General features: G+C 37.7%; 1 protein-coding gene across 1 annotated transcript; it reads right to left on the reverse strand.

Moving 5' to 3' along the window:
- Positions 1–14,148: 14,148 nt before the first annotated feature.
- Positions 14,149–15,102, reverse strand: LOC129505067 (olfactory receptor 56A3-like). Its single transcript, XM_055317998.1, has one exon. The coding sequence runs from the start codon at positions 15,094–15,096 to the stop codon at positions 14,149–14,151; it is 948 nt and encodes a 315-aa protein (XP_055173973.1). The 5' UTR covers positions 15,097–15,102.
- Positions 15,103–27,345: the final 12,243 nt, after the last annotated feature.

The following is a 27,345-nucleotide window of genomic DNA, read 5'->3' on the forward strand; positions in this document are numbered from 1 at the left end:
CTTGTGGATTTTGTTTCTATAGATTTTCTTTCACGATCTAAAAAGTTAGGATCAAAATTAACCTCTGACTGTAATTAAAATGGAAGAGAAAGTCACTTCATTGGAATCAACTTATGGCTCTATTTTGCTTTAACTGGAGATTTTGCATGTTACATATAGGAGAAGAAATTAATTTCAATCCTTAACAATTTTTCTCACTTCTGGAATATTTCTAATTTCTTAATGAATCAACCGTATAAAATAGAATTAGTAATTTCAGTTAGCTGTGAGGCAGCATCCTTACTTTTGAAAAAATAGGTCCTCTAATTTAAGCAGTGTGAAGGTGGTGAGATTGGCCTTTAGTAATTCCTCTCTGAATCCCTTTACCCAGTTGTCCATATAATGTCCCCAACCTCTACAGCAGGTACTATTCAGTGTTGTCACTCCTTTCTTCCCATGTACCTTTTATTCACCCTTTATATACAAGAAGCACAAAGATTAAATATTATCTTTGTTCTCAATGAAATGACAATCTGTTGGGTGTGATAAGAATAGATAAATATAACAACAATACTAAGAATAATAACAGAGCATTATGCAGAATATTTGGAGAGTATAGGTAAATATTAACTTCATTCACAGGGAAGTCAGGTGTTCCCAGGACTCCCCTCCTGTTGAATTATAAAGACAAGTCCAAAAAACTCTTGTGAAAAAGAGTTATCTATTTCAACGAGAGATGCCTTCAAAATGTTTAACATCAGCATGTCTAGAGTCTTTAAAATCATGCTGTGTAGGGTCCCTAGATTTGTCCATCTAGTACTGATGTTCTGCTCAGGTGTCATCCCATGATTGGAAATTACTCTGCTTCATCAGCGTTTAAATTTCACTGTTTTGCATTTGTTTAGCTAGCAGGAAAATACAAACCTCTGCAGTGTATTGAATGGATTTCCAACACTTACCAGGCACTGTGTTAAAATATATTAGCAGCATTATCTCACTTTACTATTTTTTTTAAATTTTTATTTATTTATGATAGTCACACACAGAGAGAGAGAGGCAGAGACACAGGCAGAGGGAGAAGCAGGCTCCATGCACCGGGAGCCCGACGTGGGATTCGATCCCGGGTCTCCAGGATCGCGCCCTGGGCCAAAGGCAGGCGCCAAACCGCTGCGCCACCCAGGGATCCCTCACTTTACTATTAAAACAACTGTGTGAGGTATGCCTTAATATGAATTTACAAATGAGGAAAATGAGGTGAAGAAAGCTTGAGAAAATTAGAAGATCATAGGTAGTAAAACTTTCAATCTAGATGCAAAATTCTATTTCATTTTATTTTTTTCTTTTTTTTTTCTATTTCATTTTAAACCCAACTTTTAGTCACCTATACTATACTACATCTCACCAGCAAAGGATCATTAGTTGGATAGTCTCTCAGAATTCTTCTGAGACCTGGCATGCCATGATAATGTGTTTGGTTCCTCAGTCTCTGTCAAAGGAAAAAAGTCTGTCCTTCTAAGGTAGCAAAAATTTTTGAAAATTGATTACAACAGTAGAGAGGTAGTTTTGGAACGGGGGCTAAGGAGATAAGAGGATTTTTAACAGAATTATGAAAATAGTTTTTAGTCATCACAATCCATGTGATGTAGCTGTTAAAATGACACGCTTGTTTCCATCTTTGTATGTCCTTGCTCCTATAGGTTCAGTCCTGATCACCTTGTTTCTTAGACCTGAACCTTCTTACCAATAGCCTTGGGAACTGCTGGGTCAGAGAAAGGTAGTGGGAATTACCCTCCTCTTCCCCAACTCCTCTTTTCATTCCATTCGATGTTCTGCTTTAAAATCAAGGGAATGCTCTCCTTTAAGTGTCTGCCAGGAACCGTGTGTCTCTTCCTGGAGGCAAAAGTAATTTTAAGACACATGGAGAGTTTACCTTATCTCCCACTTTTCCTGTTATTAAGGATAGCATATGCTAACAATGTCTACATAAATTTCAGAGTGGTTTTAAAGTTTAAAGTTGTCTCATTTGTGCCAATGAGACACAGTACAAGGAAGATTTGCTGTTATACCAGCTAGTTTTATCACAGCACATGCAAATTTTAGTGTCAAATTCTGACACTACTTCCTCCTGTCAGGACTTGTCTTTTGCACTTCATTTTTTTATTCCAGCTTCTCCTCTGCTCACATCTTATACAGTAACAGTATAGCACTTTCATTCTTAGCACAGCTTCCAATCTCACCTTAGTTAAGCTGGATGAAGGATCCCCTGATTTCTAGAGAGTCCAGCCATTTGGAAGCACCCCTGCTGCAGGAAAAGGGGATCCATAAGGAAACCTAGAAGAAGGAGAATTTTTAAAAAATTTTCTGAGTAGTCTTGGAAAGATAATTTCTAGCACTAGGATAGAATTTCTAGAGAGCACAAAGGAAGAATTTTCCATCTTATGGTTCTATTCTCTTTTTTTTCTTTCCTTTTTTTTTCTTCCTGTCTCTTTTTCTTCAACCAACAATTTATTCAACAATGAGTATCTACTCACCTCTAGGCTAAACTATTTGGATGTACATAGATACTTTTTGTTTCCTTTTTCAATTGTCCTCTGTGATCAGACACCATCTATGGTGAATAGGACAGAAGCCCCAAAGCTAATTTTTCTTGCCTCCATGAGGGTCAGACTGAAGAAAGCCAGTTGAAGTTGGAAACTAATGCAGGGAATTAATTTAAGCCCTTTCCCTAGGCTCCAGGATGGAACTGTGTTATGGGATGCTAGAAACACAGCTTTGAAATTTGGAGGGGATGAAAAGGTTGCCTAGCCCCATGGTATTTGGATAAACTTGTGAAATATTCCCACCAGTCTATCCTTTGAATTATGGACTGGATCCAGAGACAGAAAGGAAATTACTTTATTTTTCCCCCTGGCAGCTTTTTCTAGTATTAGTATTCCAGCTTTTAGAAATTCTTTATCTTGAACTGAGGTAAGTTATCTCCCTCTCCTTGCACTTATACGTATCTTTGTTTTTTGACCTTTGTTCATGACATAGGATGAGTTTACTTCTCTCCCTAATGAATCAAGTATATATACACAGATTTCCTCCCGTAGGGCTTCTAGGTTTGCAGACTTCAGATTAAAAACATCAGTTTATTTTATTGAAAAAAAGTCCTACTTTTCAGTTATCCCAAGATTGGTTGATATTCCATGGGCAAATTCCAGCTTAAGTATATATCCCTGGTACATGAAGCCCCAGTTGTGATCAAGGCAGCTAAGAAGGGTTCTTTTGTCACACAGGCTATAATCTCTATTACTTCTGACCACTTAAGCACCCTTGACTCAGGAAAGGACAGGGATACACATCTTGATTGAAAAGATAAGGCCCTGTCTTCTGGCAAATCTTGATGTCTGTGCCCTACAGGTACCTCTCCAGACTTTCTTTCACAGACTCACCTTCAGAGGATATTGTAGCATGGGTTCTGCCTCCACTGCTGATGGAGCTCTGACTAGTAAAGCTGAGACTCTAATAATCCCAGTGGCTTTAGGGATCCACCCTGGGGGAAACTGTCCATCCCTCTTCCCTATAGAGGGAGATGAAAATCAAGATTAGCAATCTCATAAGGCCCGTCTAGGACAAATAGCCATGTAGTTAAGGAAGAGAATGATTGTTTCTACCTGGGAAAAAGAGCCTTTGGGAGCCCAGCCCTAGGGGGTGCTATGTTGTCTATATCACCTGCAGTGGATTATTTCTTTGGATGTCAAAGGCTTACATTTGCACGTGAGCATTCATTTGTGTATGTGTATGCTATCATCTTCCTCCAAGGATGCTCTAAGTTCATCTACACATTTTTGTGCATTTCAGGCACATGCTCAGTGAAGGATTGATATTGTCTGTCTGTACTGTTGAATGGATAATCACGTATAGTGACTTTAACCATGCCATTATAATGATAAAATGGAAATGAAACAAAAATTATACTATTGAGAAATGAAATGCATTTTCCAGAGAGGATACCCATGTAAGAGTATTTTTGTTACAATGAAAATGTAATTTGATTTTAACTGAATAATTGTTATGGAACATATAGTCTTCCTTCATTTTACTTTGGGGCCTCTGGTGCCCTGAATTGAGGTACTCACATTCTTTACATTATAGTACATTAGTATTATGTCCTTAATTTGGCTTTATGCTAATGTTTTTGTTTATTAATATTAATAATAAAATTTATTTTTTTAATAAATTAATTTTTTATTGGTGTTCAATTTACCAACATACAGAATAACACCCAGTGATCATCCTGCAAGTGCCCCCCTCAGTGCCCGTCACCCATTCACTCCCACGCCCCGCCCTCCTCCCCTTCCACCACCCCTAGTTCGTTTCCCAGAGTTAGAAGTCTCTATGTTCTGTCTCCCTTTCTGATATTTCCCACACATTTCTTCTCCCTTCCCTTATATTCCCTTTCACTATTATTTATATTCCCCAAATGAATGAGAACATACACTGTTTGTCCTTCTCCGATTGACTTATTTCACTCAGCATAATACCCTCCAGTTGCATCCACGTCGAAGCAAATGGTGGGTATTTGTCGTTTCTAATGGCTGAGTAATATTCCATTGTATACATAGACCACAGCTTCTTTATCCATTCATCTTTCGATGGACACCGAGGCTCCTTCCACAGTTTGGCTACTGTGGACATTGCTGCTAGAAACATCGGGGTGCAGGTGTCCTGGCGTTTCATTGCATCTGAATCTTTGGGGTAAATCCCCAACAGTGCAATTGCTGGGTCGTAGGGCAGGTCTATTTTTAACTCTTTGAGGAACCTCCACACAGTTTTCCAGAGTGGCTGCACCAGTTCACATTCCCACCAACAGTGTAAGAGGGTTCCCTTTTCTCCGCATCCTCTCCAACATTTGTGCTTTCCTGCCTTGTTAATTTTCCCCATTCTCACTGGTGTGGGGTGGTATCTCATTGTGGTTTTGATTTCTATTTCCCTGGTGGCAAGTGATGCAGAGCATTTTCTCATGTGCATGTTGGCCATGTCTATGTCTTCCTCTGTGAGATTTCTGTTCATGTCTTTTGCCCATTTCATGATTGGATTGTTTGTTTCTTTGGTGTTGAGTTTAATAAGTTCTTTATAGATTTTGGAAACTAGCCCTTTATCTGATACGTCATTTGCAAATATCTTCTCCCGTTCTGTAGGTTGTCTTTTAGTTTTGACTGTATCCTTTGCTGTGCAAAAGCTTCTTATCTTGATGAAGTCCCAATAGTTCATTTTTGCTTTTGTTTCTTTTGCCTTCCTGGATGTATCTTGCAAGAAGTTACTGTGGCTGAGTTCAAAAGGGTGTTGCCTGTGTTCTCCTCTAGGATTTTGATGGAATCTTGTCTCACATTTAGATCTTTCATCCATTTTGAGTTTATCTTTGTGTATGGTGCAAGAGAGTGGTCTAGTTTCATTCTTCTGCATGTGGATGTCCAATTTTCCCAGCAACATTTATTGAAGAGACTGTCTTTCTTCCAATGGATAGTCTTTCCTCCTTTATCGAATATTAGTTGACCATAAAGTTGAGGGTCCACTTCTGGGTTCTCTATTCTGTTCCATTGATCGATGTGTCTGTTTTTGTGCCAGTACCACACTGTCTTGATGACCACAGCTTTGTAGTACAACCTGAAATCTGGCATTGTGATGCCCCCAGATATGGTTTTCTTTTTTAAAATTCCCCTGGCTATTCGGGGTCTTTTCTGATTCCACACAAATCTTAAAATAATTTGTTCTAACTCTCTGAAGAAAATCCATGGTATTTTGATAGGGATTGCATTAAACGTGTAAATTGCCCTGGGTAACATTGACATTTTCACAATATTAATTCTGCCAATCATGAGCATGGAATATTTTTCCATCTCTTTGTGTCTTCCTCAGTTTCTTTCAGAAGTGTTCTATAGTTTTTAGGGTATAGATCCTTTACCTCTTTGGTTAGGTTTATTCCTAGGTATCTTATGCTTTTTTTGTAAATGGGATTGACTCCTTAATTTCTCTTTCTTCAGTCTCATTGTTAGTGTATAGAAATGCCATTGGTTTCTGGGCATTGATTTTGTATCCTGCCATGCTGCCAAATTGCTGTATGAGTTCTAGCAATCTTGGGGTGGAGGCTTTTGGGTTTTCTATGTAGAGTATCATGTCATCGGCGAAGAGGGAGAGTTTGACTTCTTCTTTGCCAATTTGAATGCCTTTAATGTCTTTTTGTTGTCTGATTGCTGAGGCTAGGACTTCCTGTACTATGGTGAATAGCAGTGGTGAGAGTGGACATCCCTGTCTTGTTCCTGATCTTAGGGGAAAGGCTCCCAGTGCTTCCCCATTGAGAATGATATTTGCTGTGGGCTTTTCTTAGATGGCTTTTAAGATGTTGAGGAAAGTTCCCTCTATCCCTACACTCTGAAGAGTTTTGATCAGGAATGGATGCTGTATTTTGTCAAATGCTTTCTCTTCATCTAATGAGAGGATCATATGCTTCTTGGTTTTTCTCTTGCTGACATGATGAATCACACTGAGTGTTTTATGAGTGTTGAACCAGCCCTGTGTCCCGGGGATAAATCCTACTTGGTCATGGTGAATAATTTTCTTAACGTGTTGTTGGATCCTATTGGCTAGTATCTTGTTGAGAATTTTTGCATCCATGTTCATCAGGGATATTGGTCTGTAAGTCTCCTTTTTGGTGGGGTCTTTGTCTGGTTTTGGAATTAAGGTGATGCTGGCTTCATGGAACGAATTTGGAAGTACTCCATCTCTTTCTATCTTTCCAAACAGCTTTAGTAGAATAGGTATGATTCCTTCTTTAAACGTTTGATAGAATTCCCCTGGGAAGCCATCTGGCCCTGGACTCTTGTGTCTTGGGAGGTTTTTGATGACTGCTTCAATTTCCTTTCTCCTTTTAGGCTTCAGCTTTCATCCTATGTCCTAAAAATGTTTTCCTTCACCTTTCAGTGCCTTCAGCCCCTCTTCTTCTGAGGTTTATAGAGGTTATCTGTAAGATTAGCAGGCCTTCTACAGTGTACCTGACCATACCCAAAACGGAAATTCGTCTGATATTAGTATTTTTTATTTTTATTTTTATTTTTTTAGAGAGAGAGAGTGTGGGTACGTGAGTGGTTGGAGGAGAAGAAGAGTAAGAGAATCATAAGCAGGCTCGACCTCCAGAGTGGGGCCTGATTCAGGGTTCAATCTCATGACCCTAAGATCATGACCTGAACAAAAATCAAGAGTCAGATGCTTGGCCACTGAGTCATCCAGGCACTCTATATCTGATATTAGTATAACCATTCACGTTTTTTTTTTTTGAGTGTTTGCTTTGTGTGTTCAGTTTTTTGAACCTTCCTTTAAAAACCTCCCATTTTTAGTTTTTATTATTCTGTGATTTTTTTAAATTTAATTTTTTTAAAAGCAGTTTTAGTTTACAGCAAAATAAAAGGGGAGGTACAGAGATTTCTCATATACTCCCTGTTCCATGCATATGCTTAGCTTTCCCTGTAATCAATGTCATTCATTTTTACCAAGGATGAACCTAAAATGACACATCATAATCAGCCTTTGACCATTAGTGACAAATTGCAAGGGCTGGTAGTTTCAAGAACAATAACTAATGAAACATACTTCAGGCCTTAGCTGTCCTGTTTAATTTTTTAAAAGATTTTATTTATTTATCCATGAGACACACACACACACACACACACACACACACACACACACACACACACGTAGAGACACAGGCAGAGGGAGAAGCAGGCTTCATGCAGGGAGCCCGACGTGGGACTCAATCCCGGGTCCCCAGGATCACACCCTGTGCTGAAGGTGGTGCTAAAATGCTGAGCCACTCAGACTTCCCAAATATGAGCTTTTTAAAGAAAATTTCTGCTGTAGTCAGTTGTAGCATTTAAAAAATGCATCTATTATCACAGCAAACCTATTAATATTATTCTACTTCATGTATAAAATAAGAGTTCAAAAACGTTTACTTCTGTTTCAATCCTTCTTATCATTCTTCTATTTTTACCATATATTTTATTTCTCCATGTTTCATAAATCCTAGTATATTGCCAGTATGTTTTGCTCCCTTACTTTTCCTCTGTCAATGGCTTCAGTTACCAAGAACTTTTAAGTTCTTTTTATTCCCTAAACTGTCAAATTCTGCTATAAAAGCCCATGTATATAGGCAGTACCTCTTTTATAAGAAAACATTCACTAAAATCATACATTACAAGTAACCCCATCTTCATATACATGAAATAGAGCTCACAACATTCAAGCAAGATATAAAATTATGCAGAAGGAAAAATAAATACTGTTAATTACCAGAAAGCTTGAAAACTCTCACTGACAAAGGACAGTGTGTCTGAGTCCTGGAATTAGATTGCTACCCTTTTCCAAGGTTCTACCAGATGTAGCCAGATCTGAACTTCTATGAATTGTTTCACTTTCACTCATGTGACACCTAATCTAGGCATGCTGGAAGAATAATGTAATTATTTGATTAATATTTTGGAAAATGGAGGTCTTAGTATTGAGTTATAATTTCTATTAGACTACACTTAAATACATTTTATCTGGATTATACGTGGGTTGGATGAAGGGCCTCCTGTTTTTCAGCTCCAGTTTGTTCTGTATAGCTTCAGTCATGAAGATTGTGTTACTTCTTTGGCTCACTATTACAATATTCTGTCTAGATTTTCAAATTCTATTCTAGATTTGGGCCTTGACTTCCTGCCAAGTGGCTGCTGCCTTAGACTTTTACTTTAGCTTCTTTTTGGCTATGTCCTTCCTACATATTGATTTCCCCATGTTCTTGGACTTCTGCTTCTCTAGGCATGGACTCTTTGCACTTATAAACATGGACTTTGCCTATCTTACTCATTATTGCAAATGTAGCACCATAACGAAGATTTGTCTATATCTTATATAGACCTTATATAATAGGTATAAGTACATATTTTGCAGATAATATAATGTTAACTGTGGGCCCAAAGGGCCATTACCATTTTCTGTATGCACTCTGCATTATTCTCTTGGCCCAGTTTCTAGTGTCAGCTGGGCCTCCCTTACTTTCTCAGGTCACTGAAGGAGGGTCTAATTATGGATAATGTGTGAGTAAACTGAAAAGTCTTACCAACAAAATCTAAACTTCAACATTTTCTGGATGACTATTTGGTTTGAACAGACTGATTTCCTGCTCATATGTTTTGTTGAATAATTACAATACTTTCACTATTAAGCATTTCATATAAATATATTTTATTAATATAATAGAGTACAAAAGAACCAATTTAAAATATACATATGTGCTTGTAAATAGTGTTAAGAAAAATTTAAAGAATTACAAAATATGATTATTTTCATCTACCTTTTGACAAACCTTTGACACTAACATCTATTGCTTCTCCTAGCACTAATATTCCTGCCTTATCATGAGTAAAGTCTCTATTTACATTTTTCCTTGGGTTCTGTAACTTCCCAGGTTCATACATGGCTCTATTTCAAATCTGTTGCTATAGGATTTGAGGACTATGTGTTGTAAGAAGCCAATAAATGAACCATCTCATATTGTACTGTTCTCACATTGGTGTCTAGGACATAAGTACTCATGTAATGTGGCATTTTAAGACAAAGACATTATTATTCATCCCCTAAAACACTGCCTTCCTCTTCTCCACATGGAAAAACATAAGAGAAAAATCACAGCCAAAGAGAAGGAATTTTGTTTTAGCTCTTTTCCAAGAAGGATACATTTTTTCCTTAATTCAATTGCTCTCCCACCCATTTTTCATTTGCATTTTAAAGCTATATGATTTAGTGCAGTTCTGATCCATATAGCATCTACTAGTCATTATTAAGCCCCTAAAATGAGATTGTTCCGACAAAATATACTGTGAATATAAAATACATACTGTATTTCAAAGACCTCACCTACACAAAAAGAATGTAAACTATGTTATTATTAAATCTTTTATATTTATTTTGCATTGAAGTGATAATGTTTTAGATATATTGATTTCAACAAAATACATTAAGATCCATTTAACTTTTTCTTTTTATATTTTAATGTGGCCACTAAAATGTTTAAATGGCTCACATTAGACCGCACTGTTCTAGGGCAGCCTGGGTGGCTTAGCGGTTTAGTGGTGCCTTCAGCCCAGGACGTGATCCTGGAGACCTGGGATTGAGTCCCACGTCGGGTTCCCTGCATGGAACCATTTTCACTCTCTGCCTCTCTCTCTCTCTGTCTGTCTCTCATGAATAAATAAATAAATAAAATCTTAAAAAAAGCACTATTCTAGAGGATATCATTATTAGTGTCAATTATTTTAGTGGGATAAAGTCATTAATCTGTTCACCTTATTTTTCAAATGATCCTATCAGTGCTCCTTTTTTGAAAATATTGCTTTGATGGGAGCCAAAAATATGTAAAAGTTGCATATAAGCACAACAATGCAAAGCCTTCAAAAATATATGTTTTAAATATAAAGATATTACCAGTCTATTTTGGAAGATAAGACTTGTATCTAACTTTCTCAGTCATTGATGGTACATGTTTTAAATCCCTTGATGTCTCATTTATATGTGCATTCCGTGTTCCACGTTTTACGTCCTGGAGCGACTTCGTAGGATTGGTTAGAATTCAAATAGCCCTGGTCGCGATAAATCCTTATCCCTATATACTTACTAATGCAATACTCATTACACACAATCATCTATAAACACCACTACTCAAAACACAACCTCTCAACGACCTAACAAACCACTCCAATAAAAAACACATTACTTCAATAATAAAACAACATCCAAACCCCCTACAAAAAAACAACATAATCCATACATTTCCATCTAAAATTTTTCCAAAAAAACCTAACACCTCCCCCACTTTAACATTACATCACAATTCAAAAAACAAAAAACAAACCCAATTCCACTCAACTACAATCTCTTCCTTCATCTATCTCAAAAACTCAAACTTTATATAGTATCTATATTTTATCTGTGTCTAGATTGTCTCGCTTTCTCGCTCGAGCACAGCTCGCATCAATTATGCTTTATCGCTAAAGCATTTTCTTATCTATTGTGTCTATCTTATATGAATACACATTACTTATGTTTAAGAAAATCATGTTTTTTATTTTCTATAATATGTAATTATAGTGTATTCAAATTGACTTCTTATTTCATTCTATTCTTCCTGCTTTATGTGTCAACATCATATCCTACTGATTTATTCTTTGAAGTCTGCTCGCATCTTAATCGCTTCTAGATAACCTCCTAACTATCTACACATACTAATCTCAACCTCACTATCACTCCTACTCTCATACTCTCACTCTCTAGTAGAGAGATCAAAAGATCAACAATAAAACACATATTAAACCAATACTACAAAACATTCTCACCTATAAACACTTATCATGTGCGCACACACACACATCTCCTCGCTCTCTCTCACAGCATAGCTATAGCTCGCGCTCGCTCTAACGCTCTGATATAACTCTCAGCACACTCGCACACACAACTCCTTACCTCTCTCAACACACACTACTCATATCATTTCATCACTATATTGTCGCGCTCGCGCATATAGAGAATAGAGATAGAGATGATATGATAAGCACAACTCTTCACTCGAATACGCATCATCTCTATATCTCATGAAACATCGTGTTGTAATGGATAAATATATGATTGTTTGTGTGTGGGGTTGCGAGTTAGGGTGCTTTGTTGTGAGTTTTGGTGATGGTCCTTATATTTAGAAAGTCTTTTTAACACAAATGTTGTTCTATGGGAGGCGATAATTACATGCACAACAAGGACCCTTATTAGAAGCATGCTCTAATAATTGTTATTTGTAACGGAAAAATATAAATAACAAACATTACCATAAAACAAATCTTAAACACACAATCGTATAAAACAACAAAACATCTCCCCCCAAATTCCAAAAAACTCAAACCCACAATACAATCACTCCTAATACAACAAAATAAATATAAACACTAACCTCCAACTTCATCCTATATAACTCCTTTATAAAATTCTTAATAAAGTTTGTAACTAACTCTCTTAAGACTTTATTGTTTTCAATCTATGATAGTTGTTGTTATGTTAATTTAATTCCGTTATGTAATATTTAGTAGAATTACAGTATCTACGAAGACTAATATTAGTCATATATGTGATGAGATCCCCAAAACATCCAATTCAATCAATACACATTATATAATTAACCCTAAAACACTCACCAAAATAATCAACCAATCCATACAAACCCACTCACACCAATTAAATTTAATTTGCAAGATATACCTCCCACACCCTATATGTGTATAGTTTTCTACGCATAACGCCCCCACAATCTCACCACTTCCCCATACATTCTCTTCATCACATTATCTGTTTTACCCATATTCGAATATAGTATATGTATATATGTTTGTTTTACTACTGAATGTTATCTTATCGCAAGTGTCGCTTGATTCTTTCACTCAGCATATGTAGTTAAACCCTATAACCCCCACCCTACAATTCTGATATAGCCTTTCCAGATACAATCTATCAAATACCCCAAAAAATCACAGATAATCATACCAGATATTATTAGTCTTAAAACACTGATAAAACACAGCAAGAGATGGTTTGATTACTACACACACACATCATTCGAGCCCCATTTCATATCAACTCGATCGCGCGCTCTGCGACGCCCTACGCGCTCATCCTCGTTCGACGCGTTTGCGTGTGTTTAGTGTGATTAAAGCCCACTCTGTGGTGCTGCCTAGATAGATATTTCAATGCCCGCATGCTCTCACTCTCTCGCACTCACTCTCGTGTGTGACGCTATAACACCATTTTATCCCCAAAATCCGTGGCCGAAGTGGTTATTTATTGTTGTGAGTTAGCTCTCAAACTCTTCTCTATACACCCCCTGCTACGCACTCTCGCATAGATGCATCAGCGCACATTATTCATACTTGTGTGTGATTTAGAGCATTGATAATGCTCGGACGGCACTATCAGCCACACAAAGGTGTGTGTGTGTGTGGAGACGTCAATGTTTAATGTGGGTATATAGTATATTATATAGATAGGATATATATATACGATATCCCCCCCCCCCCCCCCCCCCCCCGTCCGCAGGTATAATATGTATATCTGCTATGGTCTGACAGCACCTGACCCCCCCCGACCGACCCCACTACCCTAACTCCCTCTCCTCACCGAATTACCGGTTGTGTGGGGTGCGGGGAGAGGTTGGGCAGGGGGATGGGGTGACTGGGTGCCAGGCACTGAGGGGGGGGCACTTGACGGGATGAGCACTGGGTGTTATACTATATGTTGGCAAATTGAACTCCAATAAAAATTATACAAAAAAACAGAAACTGTCCACTTAATATGAAAACAATGTTTAGATATTATGTTTTCAAAATTTTAAATTATTATTATTGGATAATATATTTTAATTTTCCAATCTTTAACTCATTAGCAGAGCTGTTTGTGCATACCATTAATTATGACAACCTGGATCCAAAAGATAAATGTTTAAAGCACAAGCCCACTGGGGAGGAGAATTTAAGAGTCTCTCAAATATAATGAAATTCATTACTTATTGTTGGATGAATGAGAAATCCATGTAAAACCCCTCTCCTCTTGCAATGCTTATTTCGAATAACTGCCCATTTGCAGAACAAATTATGGATGAATAGTAACACTCTATCATTTAGGACTGAAATTTTACTTCCATGTCTTTGTCTCTATAAGCTTCCTTCTATGAAAATGAGAATAAGAAGGCATTACACATTACACAACTCTACCCAAAAATTTCCTCAAATACATATTCATGATTTTAAAGGCATAGCATATTCACAGCTGTGTATTCCAAACCCTTAATTTATCACCTTAAAACCTGCCCCAAGGACCCCAGTATTTTGTTAAAATAAGATAATATGTATGGGAAAAGCAAAAGGGGTCAAGAATGTTGTTATAGGAAAAGTTATAGAAAAGGGAACTATAATATAACAAGTTTTATTAATGAAGACACAATATCCAATTTACCCAGTGTAAATTTCAACTCACAGATTTGAATTTCAGTCTATTCACCAATTATTGATTAAAAGCTCATCCTATGTTATGAATGCAGAGATCCAGTTGTCCTTACTACCATCCTTTCTTCAGTAATCTATGGATTCCTTGCTTGATCTCCTGGGTTCGCACTCCATAAACAATGGGGTTGAGGGCTGAGAAGATGACATGATGGAGGATATTGAGCAAGACTGGCACATCAGGGGAGACTTTCTTCTTCACCACAAGAGTGAGCACGAAGACCAGAAGAATGGTGCTGAAGAAGAGGATAAGGATGAAGTGAGAACCACATGTGCTCAGGGCTTTGGCCATGGCACCCTCTGCCTTGAGTCCCAGCACAGCTCGCAGTATGAGGCTGTAGGAGAGGAAGATGAGGATGAGGTCAGATCCTAGCAGTGTCCATCCTACAGCAAACTGGTAAAGGCGATTGATGGTGACATCATCACAGGAGAGCTTGGAGACAGACATATTGGCACACATGCAATTCTCAATAACATTTCTCCCACAATAATTGAGTCGGGATGATAGAATTGGGATAGGCACTGTTAAAATCCCATTTCTGGCCAAAATAAAGGTGGCAGCCTTAGCTACAAATTGTTCTGTGATGATGGATGGGTACCTCAGTGGGTGGCAGATGGCCACATAGCGGTCATAGGCCATGACCATGAATGTGCAGGACTCCATGGCAAGGAAGCAATTCATGATGTACATCTGGATGAAGCAGGCATAGAAGTTGATGGACTTGAGGTCAAACCAGAAGATGGCCAGGACCTTGGGGATGACAGTGAGGCAGACAACAATATCTAAGAGGGACAGGAGGCTGAGCAGGTAGTACATGGGCTCATGCAGAGAGGCCTCCAGCTGGATGGTGACCAAGAGAACACTATTGGCCCCCATGGCCAGGAGGAAGAGGAAGCTTAGGGGCAGGGACAACCAGAGCTTCCAGCTGGGAGACCTGACAAAACAATTCAGGAGGAAGTCTGAAACCTCAATGGAGATTGTACCATTTGGATGTGCTGTCATATTTTGCCAAATATTTCTACAGCGTTCTTTTCATGATCTGTAAAATTAGGATAAAAATTAGCTAGTGACTGAAGACACATGACTTTACAACAATTTGCTTCATCTGGGTGAAACTTGTTAGTTCTAGCAGGTCATCCAGACCTATGTGAATTCATCTGTTTATTCTTTGTGGTCTGCTACTAGGACATTCCTATCACTTTAAGTAGTATAGAGGACTTAGGAAAGATGGTTTATTTATACATTTTTGATTAGTTCAAGATTTATTTTTAATGGAACTATTATGTTCTTGCAGAATGTAAAAAGAGACGAACGTGATAACCCCTACACTACGGAAACACCTGTAGAATGTAAAAAGAAGGGAAAAAATTGCTTTGGAACTTCTTTGTGACAGGTTAGTCTCTAAATTTGTCCTTATAAGGTTCTTCCTTTTTTTAATGTCCACATAGGCCACCATGTGATCATTTAACTGTAACAATATGCACAGATAAGTAGTGGAACCAGGCACAAATAGGTACTCAGATAAATGTTCTTAGTTCCCCATTCTACCTCTATTCCGAGTTTTCAAATGGAGTTTGATTTAATTGCATTTTAAAAAATGATACCCTGGGAATTCCTGGGTGGCTCAGTGGTTTAGCACCTGCCTTCGGCCCAGGGCATGATCCTGGGGTCCCTGGATTGAGTCCCACATCAGGCTCCCTGCATGGAGCCTGCTTTTCCCTCTGCCTCTCTCTCTCTCTCTTTCTGTGTCTCTCATGAGTAAATAATATTTTTTTAAAAATGATATCCTGAAAATAAAGTTATTTAATTTTCATTTTGTCTAAAAATTTTAATTAGGTAGGTATGGATCCTGGCAAATAATTGCTCCTTCTGGAAGAAACAATATTAAAAGGAGCATAAGTAACTGCCCATAGGTATGTGAGAGTGATACCTGTCATTGAAGAAGATGAAGTTGTTTGTTTTATTTGTAATAGTGTGTGGGTGATGAACTACCTTTAAAGTTTTCATCCGCTTTCTGTTTTTCTTTATATCGTATCCTCAATATAATGATCCAGCTTCTTTTGTCTAGAAGTTTTATGCTTTGCCTTGGTAGAGTGGCCCACAAGGCATGGGAGATACTGGAATTGCAGGAAGTCATGAAGACAAAAACCCATGGACAAATAAAGCTAGTCTTGAGTTGTTGACCAAAAACTTTCTCCTGTCTTGGGCACTATGTTCATTGAACTCTGCCTCTCTGTTATTTTTTTTCTCATTAGATACATTTACTTATAAGTTTGAAGGATAAAGTAATACTTCTTGCTCAGCTCAGACCTTGCTACAATGACCCACAGCATGTACATCCTCAGGCCACCAAATGAAAATACTCCCTTAAACTGCTTTCATCATTTAGGTTTTGTCATTTGATCTTTACTGATTGCATCTTTTGTTCCTACTCTCTGTAAAAGTTTGACATTTGGCTCTTACAAGTCAGAACACCAAATCTTACCATTTCCAAGAAGATTTCATCTTCAGGGATGTCAGAGTATTCTTGGAAAGAATTAGGGATTCATTGAATAGAAAGAGGGAAAAACTTGAAATGACCATTGAAGGGTACAGCCACATGGAAGAAATGGTAATTCAGACAGAAATGCTCATGGAGAAGTATAGAGGAAGAAGCAGATTTTCTTTGTCTCCTGAAGAACTTTGGGATAATTATTTCTAGCACCAAAATGAGACTTCTGAGGACAATGTAAGGGGACTATTTTATCTGTACTTTCTACTCACTGACTCTTCCTTTCTCCTATTTTCTTTGGAATGTTCTCTTACATGTTCTTCAATCTACAACTCATCCAATAAGCATTGAACTATCTACTCAGCCCTAGAAGCAAAGTAGCTGAGACCATCTATGTCCTTCTTCCCCTCTCCTGTTTTAACCTTGGATTGCAATCAGAGCTAGGCAATGATAGCACTTAGGCTGAGGAACCAGAGCAAATGACTACTGGTTCCAGGTAGGGACAGGATGAAGGAGCCAGTGAAGTTGAAGGGCAATGATACAAGCAGAGACCCTGCAGGGCAAGCTTTTTTCTCAGGCTTCAGGATGGGCCCCATAGCACTATCGAAACTCTGTTTGAAGAAGAGGAGGGATTGTTAAGGACCACCTAACTCCATAAATACAGACACAATTGTGAGACATCTCTCAGTATTTTTTCAGACATTAATCTGAACCAATCAGTCACAGATATCTCTTTGATCCTATGATCTGTGCATAATTTTCTATTTTTGGTGACAGTAGTTTGTAGAAATTATTTAGATTGAGCTGAAATCTGAGGAATTACTTTCTGACTGTCGTTGACCCTCAATTGGGCTCTAGGCCTTCAATTTCTGAAGCTATATAGGTTATATTTAATTCCTGTGCCATGATTCAAGCATTTGTGGGCATATTCTTTGCTCTAAAGCTAGCAAATTTTCATTTTCAGAGATGAAAACCTAGTCTGATGTCCACATAGTATACTTCCCCAGCCCCCTCTGCTTATTAATCTCCTATGGACAAATTCCTGCTTCTCTGCATTTTTGGCACCACTGAGCAAAAGATCCTAAAAGGCAAGAGGATGACAAAAGTAAAGTCTCAGAGCACAAATTCTCAAATGGCCTTCTGACCTGAGTCAGGATGCCGTCTCTATTATCCCATTTTCAGGCTAATTTCATCAGTGCTGACTCAGGAATGAAAAGGAGCACAGATCTGACTGAAGAGAAAGGTCCCTCTCCCCTGCCTCCCAAGTTCTGGCTAATATTGGTATAGTTGCCTCTCAGGTACCCTGTAAGCAGACTTACCTACAGAGAATGTGGAGCATGGAGTCCACTGGTATTGGGATTCTGGTTAGTTCCTGAAGTATTAAGGTAGTTATAACTACAGAGCCTCAGGGACTTTGTCCTCTGTGAACTTCCCATCCCTAATTCTTTGAGGCCAAAAGATCCTCCTGGGACAGACAGGCAGGCAGGTATAAGAAGAAAATAATTTTCTTTCTTTTCTTTCTTTCTTTTTCTTTCTCTCTAAAAGTGAGGAGTTAATTCAGCCCCAAATTGATTGTATGTTCTGTAGGCAGTCTTCTGGATGTAGGGGTGTTACATCCATCCATCCATCCATCCATCCATCCATCCATCCATCCATGTTCACGCTCCTTTGCATTTGCATGCTCAGTGCCTTCCACGGGTCCAATAAGCTCATTCAGAAGTTTTCATGAGCTTCCTGCACATAATTGTTAGATATATACCTCCAAAATTATGCTATTGAGAGGATTGATGTTAACTTACTGTGACTTTTATGATGGCATCATAATAATAATGCAAGAGAACCTTAAAAAATATTCTGGAAGAAATGTAATGTGCTTTTCAGAGAGAAATTTCACAGAAATTTTATTCTCTAACAAGAGATGTTTTAAATGGGATGTATATACAACAGAATATTAGAAAACACGATTTTTCCTTTATTTTTTACTTTCATTTTGAATTTTATGTGAATTATTCACACCCCTCAAGTAATAGGAGCAAGCATCATAAGTTATTTATTTATTTTCATTAATTTTTTGAGTGTAGTTGACACAAAATGTTCCATTAGTTTCAGGTGTGTAACATAGTGTTTCAACAAGTCTGTACATTATGCTATGGTCACCCCAAAGCTACCATCTGTCACCATGCAAAGCTATTACAATACCATTGAATGTATTTCCTATGGTGTGCCATCATCATCTGTCTCTTGAAAGTGCTTCTTTTACTGTTGGGGATTTACCCCAAAGATTCAGATGCAATGAAACGCCGAGACACCTGCACCCCGATGTTTCTAGCAGCCATGTCCACAATAGCCAAACTGTGGAAGGAGCCTCGGTGTCCATCGAAAGATGAATGGATAAAGAAGCTGTGGTCTATGTATACAATGGAATATTACTCAGCCATTAGAAACGACAAATACCCACCATTTGCTTCGACGTGGATGGAACTGGAGGGTATTATGATGAGTGAAGTAAGTCAATCAGAGAAGGACAAACAGTGTATGTTCTCATTCATTTGGGGAATATGAATAATAGTGAAAGGGAATATAAGGGAAGGGAGAAGAAATATGTGGGAAATATCAGAAAGGGAGACAGAAGATAAAGGCTTCTAACTCTGGGAAACGAACTAGGGGTGGTGGAAGGGTAGGAGGGCGGGGAGTGGGGGTGAATGGGTGATGGGCACTGAGGGGGACACTTGACGGGATGAGCACTGGGTGTTATTCTGTATGTTGGCAAATTGAACACCAATAAAAAATAAATTTATTATAAAAAAAGAAAGTGCTTCTTTTGCTGTAGTTTTACTTCTCTTTCTTCTGTGTATCTCAATATCACTCCTATTTCTGCTTTCTTCGCAAAAGTAAAAATGCAGAATTTTAAATTATGTCTTTCTAATTAATCTTAAGTATGGTTATTGAGGCAGTGTGCTTATGGGGAAGAGCTTGGATATTGAATTTATACAAATATTCTTGTTTTGTAAATCTGATGGTTTTTGTTTTGTTTTGTATTTAGAGAGTGAGCACATTGGGGGGTGGGAGGAGCAGAGGGAGAGAGAAACCCTGAGATCATGAACTGAACTGAACTCGATTCATACTTAACTGATTGAATCACCTAGGCACCTCATCTGATGTTATTCTTTGTTTTCACTCAACACTACATCTTAAACCTCTCTCCATATTGCTTTGTGAAAGTCCACTTCATTCTTTTTGACCATTGTTCAATTCCTATTATGTACATTTCCCTCTTCTTTTTTCATAATAAATTTATTTTTTATTGGTGTTCAATTTGCCAACATACAGAATAACACCCAGTACTCATCCCGTCAGGTGCCCCCCTCAGTGCCCGTCACCCATTCACCCCCACCCCCAGCCCTCCTCCCCTTCCACCACCCCTAGTTCGTTTCTCAGAGTTAGGAGTCTTCATGTTCTGTGTCCCTTTCTGATATTTCCCACACATTTCTTCTCCCTTCCCTTCTATTCCCTTTCACTATTATTTATATTCCCCAAATGAATGAGAACATACACTGTCCTTCTCCGATTGACTTACTTCACTCAGCATAATACCCTCCAGGTCCATCCATGTTGAAGCAAATGGTGGGTATTTGTTATTTCTAATGGCTGAGTAATATTCCATTGTATCCTTCTTTATGTAAGTAGTCAACACTCAAGTGACCTATAATTGTTACTAAAAATAATATTGTGGGAAGCCCTGGTGGCGCAGCGGTTTAGCGCTGCCTGCAACCCAGGGCATGATCCTGGAGACCCTGGATCCAGTCCCACATCAGGCTCTCTGTATGATGCCTGCTTCTCCCTCTGCCTGTGTCTCTGCCTCTCTCTCTCTCTACGAATAAATAAATAAAATCTTTAAAAAAACTAAAAATAATGTTGCTGTCAATATCCCTGTATGCTTCTCTTTATAGACTTAAAATGGTATATGTGGAGGATTTTTTTCAGTGGAGGGTTTTTTTAGTTATATAAAATTTGTTTTTCAGTAGGAATTATCAAATTTCTCTCCAAAATATTTTTTAAAATCCCCTAGAACTTCCTTAAGTTTATTTATTTTCACATTCCTTACATCATTTAATGCTATGTTTTTTTAAATAAAAACCTAGATGTATATAAATTAGTATTTTATTTTATTTTTTGTATTTTATTATTTTTAATTTGAATTTTCTTTTTTTTAATTTTCTTTTTTAATTTTTTATTTTTTTTAATAATAAATTTATTAAATTTGCCAACATACAGAATAACACCCAGTGCTCATCCCGTCAGGTGCCCCCCTCAGTGCCCGTCACCCATTCACCCCCACCCCCTGCCCTCCTCCCCTTCCACCACCCCTAGTTCGTTTCCCAGAGTTAGGAGCCTTTTTGTTCTGGCTCCCTTTCTAATATTTCCCACACATTTCTTCTCTCTTCCCTTCTATTCCCTTTCACTATTATTTATATTCCCCAAATGAATGAGAACATATAATGTTTGTCCTTCTCCGATTGACTTATTTCACTCAGCATAATACCCTCCAGGTCCATCCACGTCGAAGCAAATGGTGGGTATTTGTTATTTCTAATGGCTGAGTAATATTCCATTGTATACATAGACCACAGCTTCTTTATCCATTCATCTTTCGATGGACACCAAGGCTCCTTCCACAGTTTGGCTATTGTGGACATTGCTGCTATAAACATCTGGGTGTAGGTATCCCGGCGTTTCATTGCATCTGTATCTTTGGGGTAAATCCCCAACAGTGCAATTGCTGGGTCGTAGGGCAGGTCTATTTTTAACTCTTTGAAGAACCTCCACACAGTTTTCCAGAGAGGCTGCACCAGTTCACATTCCCACCAACAGTGTAAGAGGGTTCCCTTTTCTCCGCATCCTCTCCAACATTTGTGGTTTCCTGCCTTGTTAATTTTCCCCATTCTCACTGGTGTGGGGTGGTATCTCATTGTGGTTTTGATTTGTATTTCCCTGATGGCAAGTGATGCAGCATTTTCTCATGTGCGTGTTGGCCATGTCTATGTCTTCCTCTGTGAGATTTCTGTTCATGTCTTTTGCCCATTTCATGATTGGATTGTTTGTTTCTTTGGTGTTGAGTTTAATAAGTTCTTTATAGATCTTGGAAACTAGTCCTTTATCTGATACGTCATTTGCAAATATCTTCTCCCATTCTGTAGGTTGTCTTTTCTTCTGATAAGTCAGCATCGCCTATATACTGATAAGCCATTTGAGGTTTTCATGCTGTGAATTATGTGTTGAAATCCTTTACCTGCTCTTTCTATTAATTTTTGTTTTTCTTCCACATTTACAAAATCTCCATGCATATTTTATTTTGTTATTTTATCATTTTTTATTAATTTTTTGGTTTGAGTAATCTCTTCATTCAATACACTCTCTGGAATGAGCCAGCCATGTGCTCTTCCATGTGTATTTTAAATATTAGAGAACTTGTTGGCTAGATATTGCTAGTATCTACTCTAGTCTGTTACATAGATCTCAATTTTAGTGTCTACTGTCCAGTGTTCAATGAATTTGATCATTGATCAAGTATACTCTGTTTTTCTTTTTCTTCTTTTTTTCAATTTTTAAAATTCATTTTAGTTAACATATAGTGTATTATTAGTTTTGATCAATTTGATCAAGTCGAACTCTATTTTCCTTTATCTTCTTCTTTCAATTTTAAAAATTCAATTTAGTTAATTAACATAGTGTATTATTAGTTTGGGGGTAGAATTTAGAGATCCATCAGTTGCATGTAACACCCGATGCTCATCACATCAAGTGCCCTTCTTCATGCCCATCACACAATTACCCTAATCCCCAACCATCACCACTCCAGCAACCCTCAGTTTGTTTCCTATAGGAAAGAGTCTCTTATGGTTTGTCTCTCTCTCTCTCTCTGCTTTTATCTTATTATTCCTTGTCTTCCTCTTTGTTTTGTTTTTAAATTTCACTATGATTGAAATTACATGGTATTTGTCTTTCTCTGACTGATTTTGCTTAGCATAGTACCCTCCAGTTCCATCCATGTTGTTGCAAATGGCAAGATTTCATTCTTTTTTTATGGTCGAGTGGTATTCCACTATATATCTATATATTACACATCTTATTTATCCATTCATTAGTCAGTGGACATCTGGGATCTTTGCATATTTTGGCTATTGTGACATTGCTGCTATAGATATTGGGGTGCGAATGTCCCTTTGAATCACTATTTTTGTATCCTTCAGATAAATATCTACTAGTGCAAATGCTGGTCATAGAGAAGATCTATTTTTAACTTTTCAAAGAAACTATACTGTTTTCCAGAGTGGCTGCACTGGTTTGCATCCTTACAGTGTAGGAGGGTTCTGCTTTCTCCACATCCTCACCAAACATCTGTTTTTTTTTTTTTTCCTGAGTTGTTCATTTTAGTCATTCTGATTGATGTGAGGTAGTATCTCATCATGGTTTTGATTTCTATTTACCCTGATGCTAAGTGATATTAAGCATTTTTTCACATGTCTGCTGGCCATTAGTATGTCTTTCTTGGAGAAATGTCTGTTCATGTGTTCTGCCCATTTCTTGACTGGATTATTTATTTTTTGGGGTGTTGAGTTTGATAAGTTCTTTATAGACTTTAGATACTGATACTTACCCTTTATCTGATATGTCATTTGTGACTATCTTTTCCCATTCTGTAGACTGCCTTTTAGTTTTGTTGAGTGTTTCCTTTGCTGTGAAGAAACTTTTTCTCTTGATGAATTCCCAATAGTTCATTTTTGCTTTTGTTTCCCTTGCCTTTAGATACGTGTATAGCAAGAAGTTTCTGCCACAGAGGTCAAAGAGGTTGCTGCCCATGCTCTCCTCTAAGATTTTGATGGATTCCAGTCTCACATTTAGGTCTTTCATCCATTTAGAGTTTGTTTTTGTGTATGGTGTAAGAGAATGGTTCAGTTTCATGCTTCTGCATGTGGCTGCCCAATTATCCCAACACCATTTGTTGAAGAAGCTGTCTTTTTTCCACTGGATATTCATTCCTGCTTTTTAAAAGACAAATTGACATAGAATTGAAGGCCCACTTCTGGGTTTTTTATTCTGTTGTATTGATCTATGTGTCTCTTTTTGTGCCATTAGCACACTGTCTTGGTGATTACAGCTTTGTAATATAGCTTGAAGTCTGGAGTTGTGATGCTACAGCCTTGGTTTTATTTCTCAGCATTCCTTTGGCTATTCAGTTGTCTTTTCTGGCTCTGTACAAATTTTAGGATTGTTTGTTCCAGCTGTGAAAAACGCTGGAATTATTTTGATTGGGATTGTACTGAATTTGTAGATTGCTTTGGGTAGCATGGATATTTAACAATATTTGTTCTTCCAGTTCATGAGCGTGAAGTGCTTTTCCATATCTTTGTGTCTTTCTCAATATCTTTCATACATTTTCTATGGTTTTTCAGAGTACAGATCCTTTACCTCTTTGATTAGGTTTAAGTAACATGATTTTTGTTGCAATTGTAAATGAGATCAATTCATTGATTTCTAATTTTGCTGTTTCATTGTTAGTGTATAGAAATGCAACTGACTTCTATACCTTGATTTTAAATCCTGCAACTGTGCTGAATTGCTATATGAGTTCTAGCAATTTTTTGGTGGAGCCTTTTGGGTTTTCTACATAAAGTATCATGTCTGTGAAGAGTGAAAGTTTGACTTCTTCTTTACAAATTTGGATGCCTTTTATTTCTTTTTGTTGCCTGATTGCTGAGACTATGACTTCCAGTATTATGCTGAACAACAGTATGGAGAGTGGACATCCCTGACTTATTCCTGACCTTAGGAGAGCTGCTCTCATTTTTTCCCCATTGAGGATAATATTTCCTGTGGGTCTTTCATATAAGGCTTTTATGATGTTAAGCTATGCTCCCTCTATCCCTACCTGGTGGAGGATTTTTATTAAGAAATGACGCTGTAGGATCCCTGGGTGGCTTGGCCGTTTAGTGCCTGCCTTTGGCCCAGGGCATGATCCTGGAGTCCTGAGATCGAGGCTCATGTTGGGCTCCCTGCATGGGGCCTGCTTCTCCCTCTGCCTGTGTCTCTGCCTCTGCCTCTCTCTCTCTGTGTCTCTTATGAATAAATAAATAAAATCTTAAAAAAAGGAAGGATGCTGTATTTTGTCAAATGCTTTTTCTGTATTGATTGAGAGGATTATTATTTTTTTGTCTTTTATTGCTATAGTGTAATACATTGATTAATTTTGTAGGTGTTTGCAGCTCAGGATAAATCCCACTTATTTCTGGTGAATAATGGTTTTAATGTACTGTTTAATCTTATTAGATAGTATCTTGATGAGAATTTTTGCATCCATGTGCATTAAGGATATTGGTCTGTAATTCTCCTTTTTAGTGGGGTCTTTTTCTGGTTTTGGTATCAAGTAATGCTGAAGTCATAGAATGAATTTGGAAGTTTTCCTTCCATTTCCATTTTTTTGGGACAGCTTCAGAAGAATAGGTATTAATTCTTTAAATGCTGGTAGAATTCTGCTGGGAGGTCATCTGGTCCTGGATTCCTGTTTGTTGGGAGATTTTTGATTATTGATTTAATTTCTTTGCTGGTTATGAGTCTGTTCAGGTTTTCTATTTATTCCTGTTTTAGTTTTGGTAGTTTATGTGCCTCTAGAAATGCATCCATTTCTTCCAGATGGCTTAATTTATTGGCATATAATCCCTCATAAAATTCTCTTACAATTGTATTTCTGCAGTGTTGGCTATTATTTCTCCACTTTCATTCATGATTTTATTTATTTAGGTCATTTTATATTTTTAATAAGTCTTGTTGGGTTTTAAAAATTAATTTTGTTAATTCAAAGAACCAGCTCCTAGTTTTGTTGAGTCTGTTGTACTTTTTTAAATTCTATATCATTTATTTCTGCTCTAATCTTTATTATTTCTCTTCTCCTACTGGGTTTAGGCTTTGTTTGCTGTTCTTTCTCCAGTTCCTGTAGGTGTAAGCTTAACTTGTGTATTTGAGACTTTTCTTGTTTCTTGAGAAAGTCTTCCATTGCTGTATACTTCCCTCTTAAGACCACCTTTGCTGCATCCTAAAGGATTTGGACTGTTGTGCTTTCATTTTCATTTGCTTCCATGTATTTTTAAAATTCTTTAAGTTTTTAGTTGATTCATTCATTCTTTAATAGAATATTTTATAACCTCCATGTATTTGTGGTCTTTCCAAGTTTTTTTCTTGTGGTTGATTTCAAGTTTCATAGAATTGTGTTCTGAAGATAGCATGGTATGATCTCAGTCTTTTTGTACTGGTTGAGACCTCATTTGTAACCCAGTATGGATCTATTCTGGAGAATGTTCCATATGCACTTGTAAAGAATGTGTATTCTGCTGTTTTAGGATGAAATATTCTAAATGTATCTGTGAAGTCCATCTAGTGTAGTGTGTCATTTAAAGCCCTTGTTTCCTTGTTGATTTTCTGCTTATATGATCTGTCCATTAATGTGAGTGGAGTGTCCACTTAAATTCTTCTACTATCATTGTGTTATTATCAATGAGTTTCTTTAATTGTATTATTAACTGATTTATATATTTGGCTGTTCCCAAGTTGGAAGCATAAATATTAAAATTGTTAGATCTTCTTGTTGGATAAATTCCTTTATTATATCGTGTCCTTCTTCATCTCTTATTACAATCTTTGGTTTATTTTTTTTAAATTTTTATTTATTTATTTATGATAGTCACACACAGGGAGAGAGAGAGAGAGGCAGAGACACAGGCAGAGGGAGAAGCAGGCTCCATGTACCGGAAGCCCGACGTGGGATTCGATCCCGGGTCTCCAGGATCGCGCCCTGGGCCAAAGGCAGGCGCCAAACCGCTGCGCCACCCAGGGATCACAACAAACTAGAATTTAAACCAAAGATTGGGGGATCCCTGGGTGGCGCAGCGGTTTGGCGCCTGCCTTTGGCCCAGGGCGCAATCCTGGAGACCCGGGATCGAATCCCACATCGGGCTTCCGGTACATGGAGCCTGCTTCTCCCTCTGCCTGTGTCTCTGCCTCTCTCTCTCTCTCTCTCTCTCTGTGACTATCATAAATAAATAAAAATTAAAAAAAAATAAATTCTAGTTTGTCTGATATAAGAATGGCTACTCCAGCTTTCTTTTTTTTGACCTTGTATGAGATATACTTTTTTATTTTCTGTATTTTTTATTTATTTTTATTTTTATTTTTTTATAAATTTATTTTTTACTGGTGTTCAATTTGCCAACACATATAATAACACCTAGTGCTCATCCCATCAAGTGCCCCCCCTCAGTGCCCGTCACATAGTCACCCTCACACCCTGCCCACCTCCCTTTCTACCACCCCTAGTTCGTTTCCCAGAGTTAGGAGTCTCTCGTGTTCTGTCTCCCTTTCTGATATTTCCCACATGTTTTTTCTCCTTTCCCCTTTATTCCCTTTCACTATTTTTTATATTCCCCAAATCAATGAGACCATATAATGTTTGTCCTTCTCTGATTCACTTATTTCACTCAGCATAATACCCTCCAGTTCCATCCACGTTGAAGCAAATGGTGGGTATTTGTCGTTTCTAATGGCTGAGTAATATTCCATTGTATATATAGACACAGATTCTTTATCCATTCATCTTTCAATGGACACCGAGGCTCCTTCCACAGTTTGGCTATTGTGGACATTGCTGCTAGAAACATCGGGGTGCAGGTGTCCCGGCCTTTCATTGCATCTGTATCTTTGGGGTAAAT

This window comes from Nyctereutes procyonoides, unplaced genomic scaffold (genome assembly GCF_905146905.1).
Source record: "Nyctereutes procyonoides isolate TBG_1078 unplaced genomic scaffold, NYPRO_anot_genome, whole genome shotgun sequence".
NCBI lineage: Eukaryota > Metazoa > Chordata > Mammalia > Carnivora > Canidae > Nyctereutes > Nyctereutes procyonoides.

Coding starts and splice junctions, on each gene's coding strand:
- LOC129505067 (XM_055317998.1), bottom strand. CDS start 15,096: ATGACAGCACATCCAAATGGTACAATCTCCATTGAGGTTTCAGACTTC.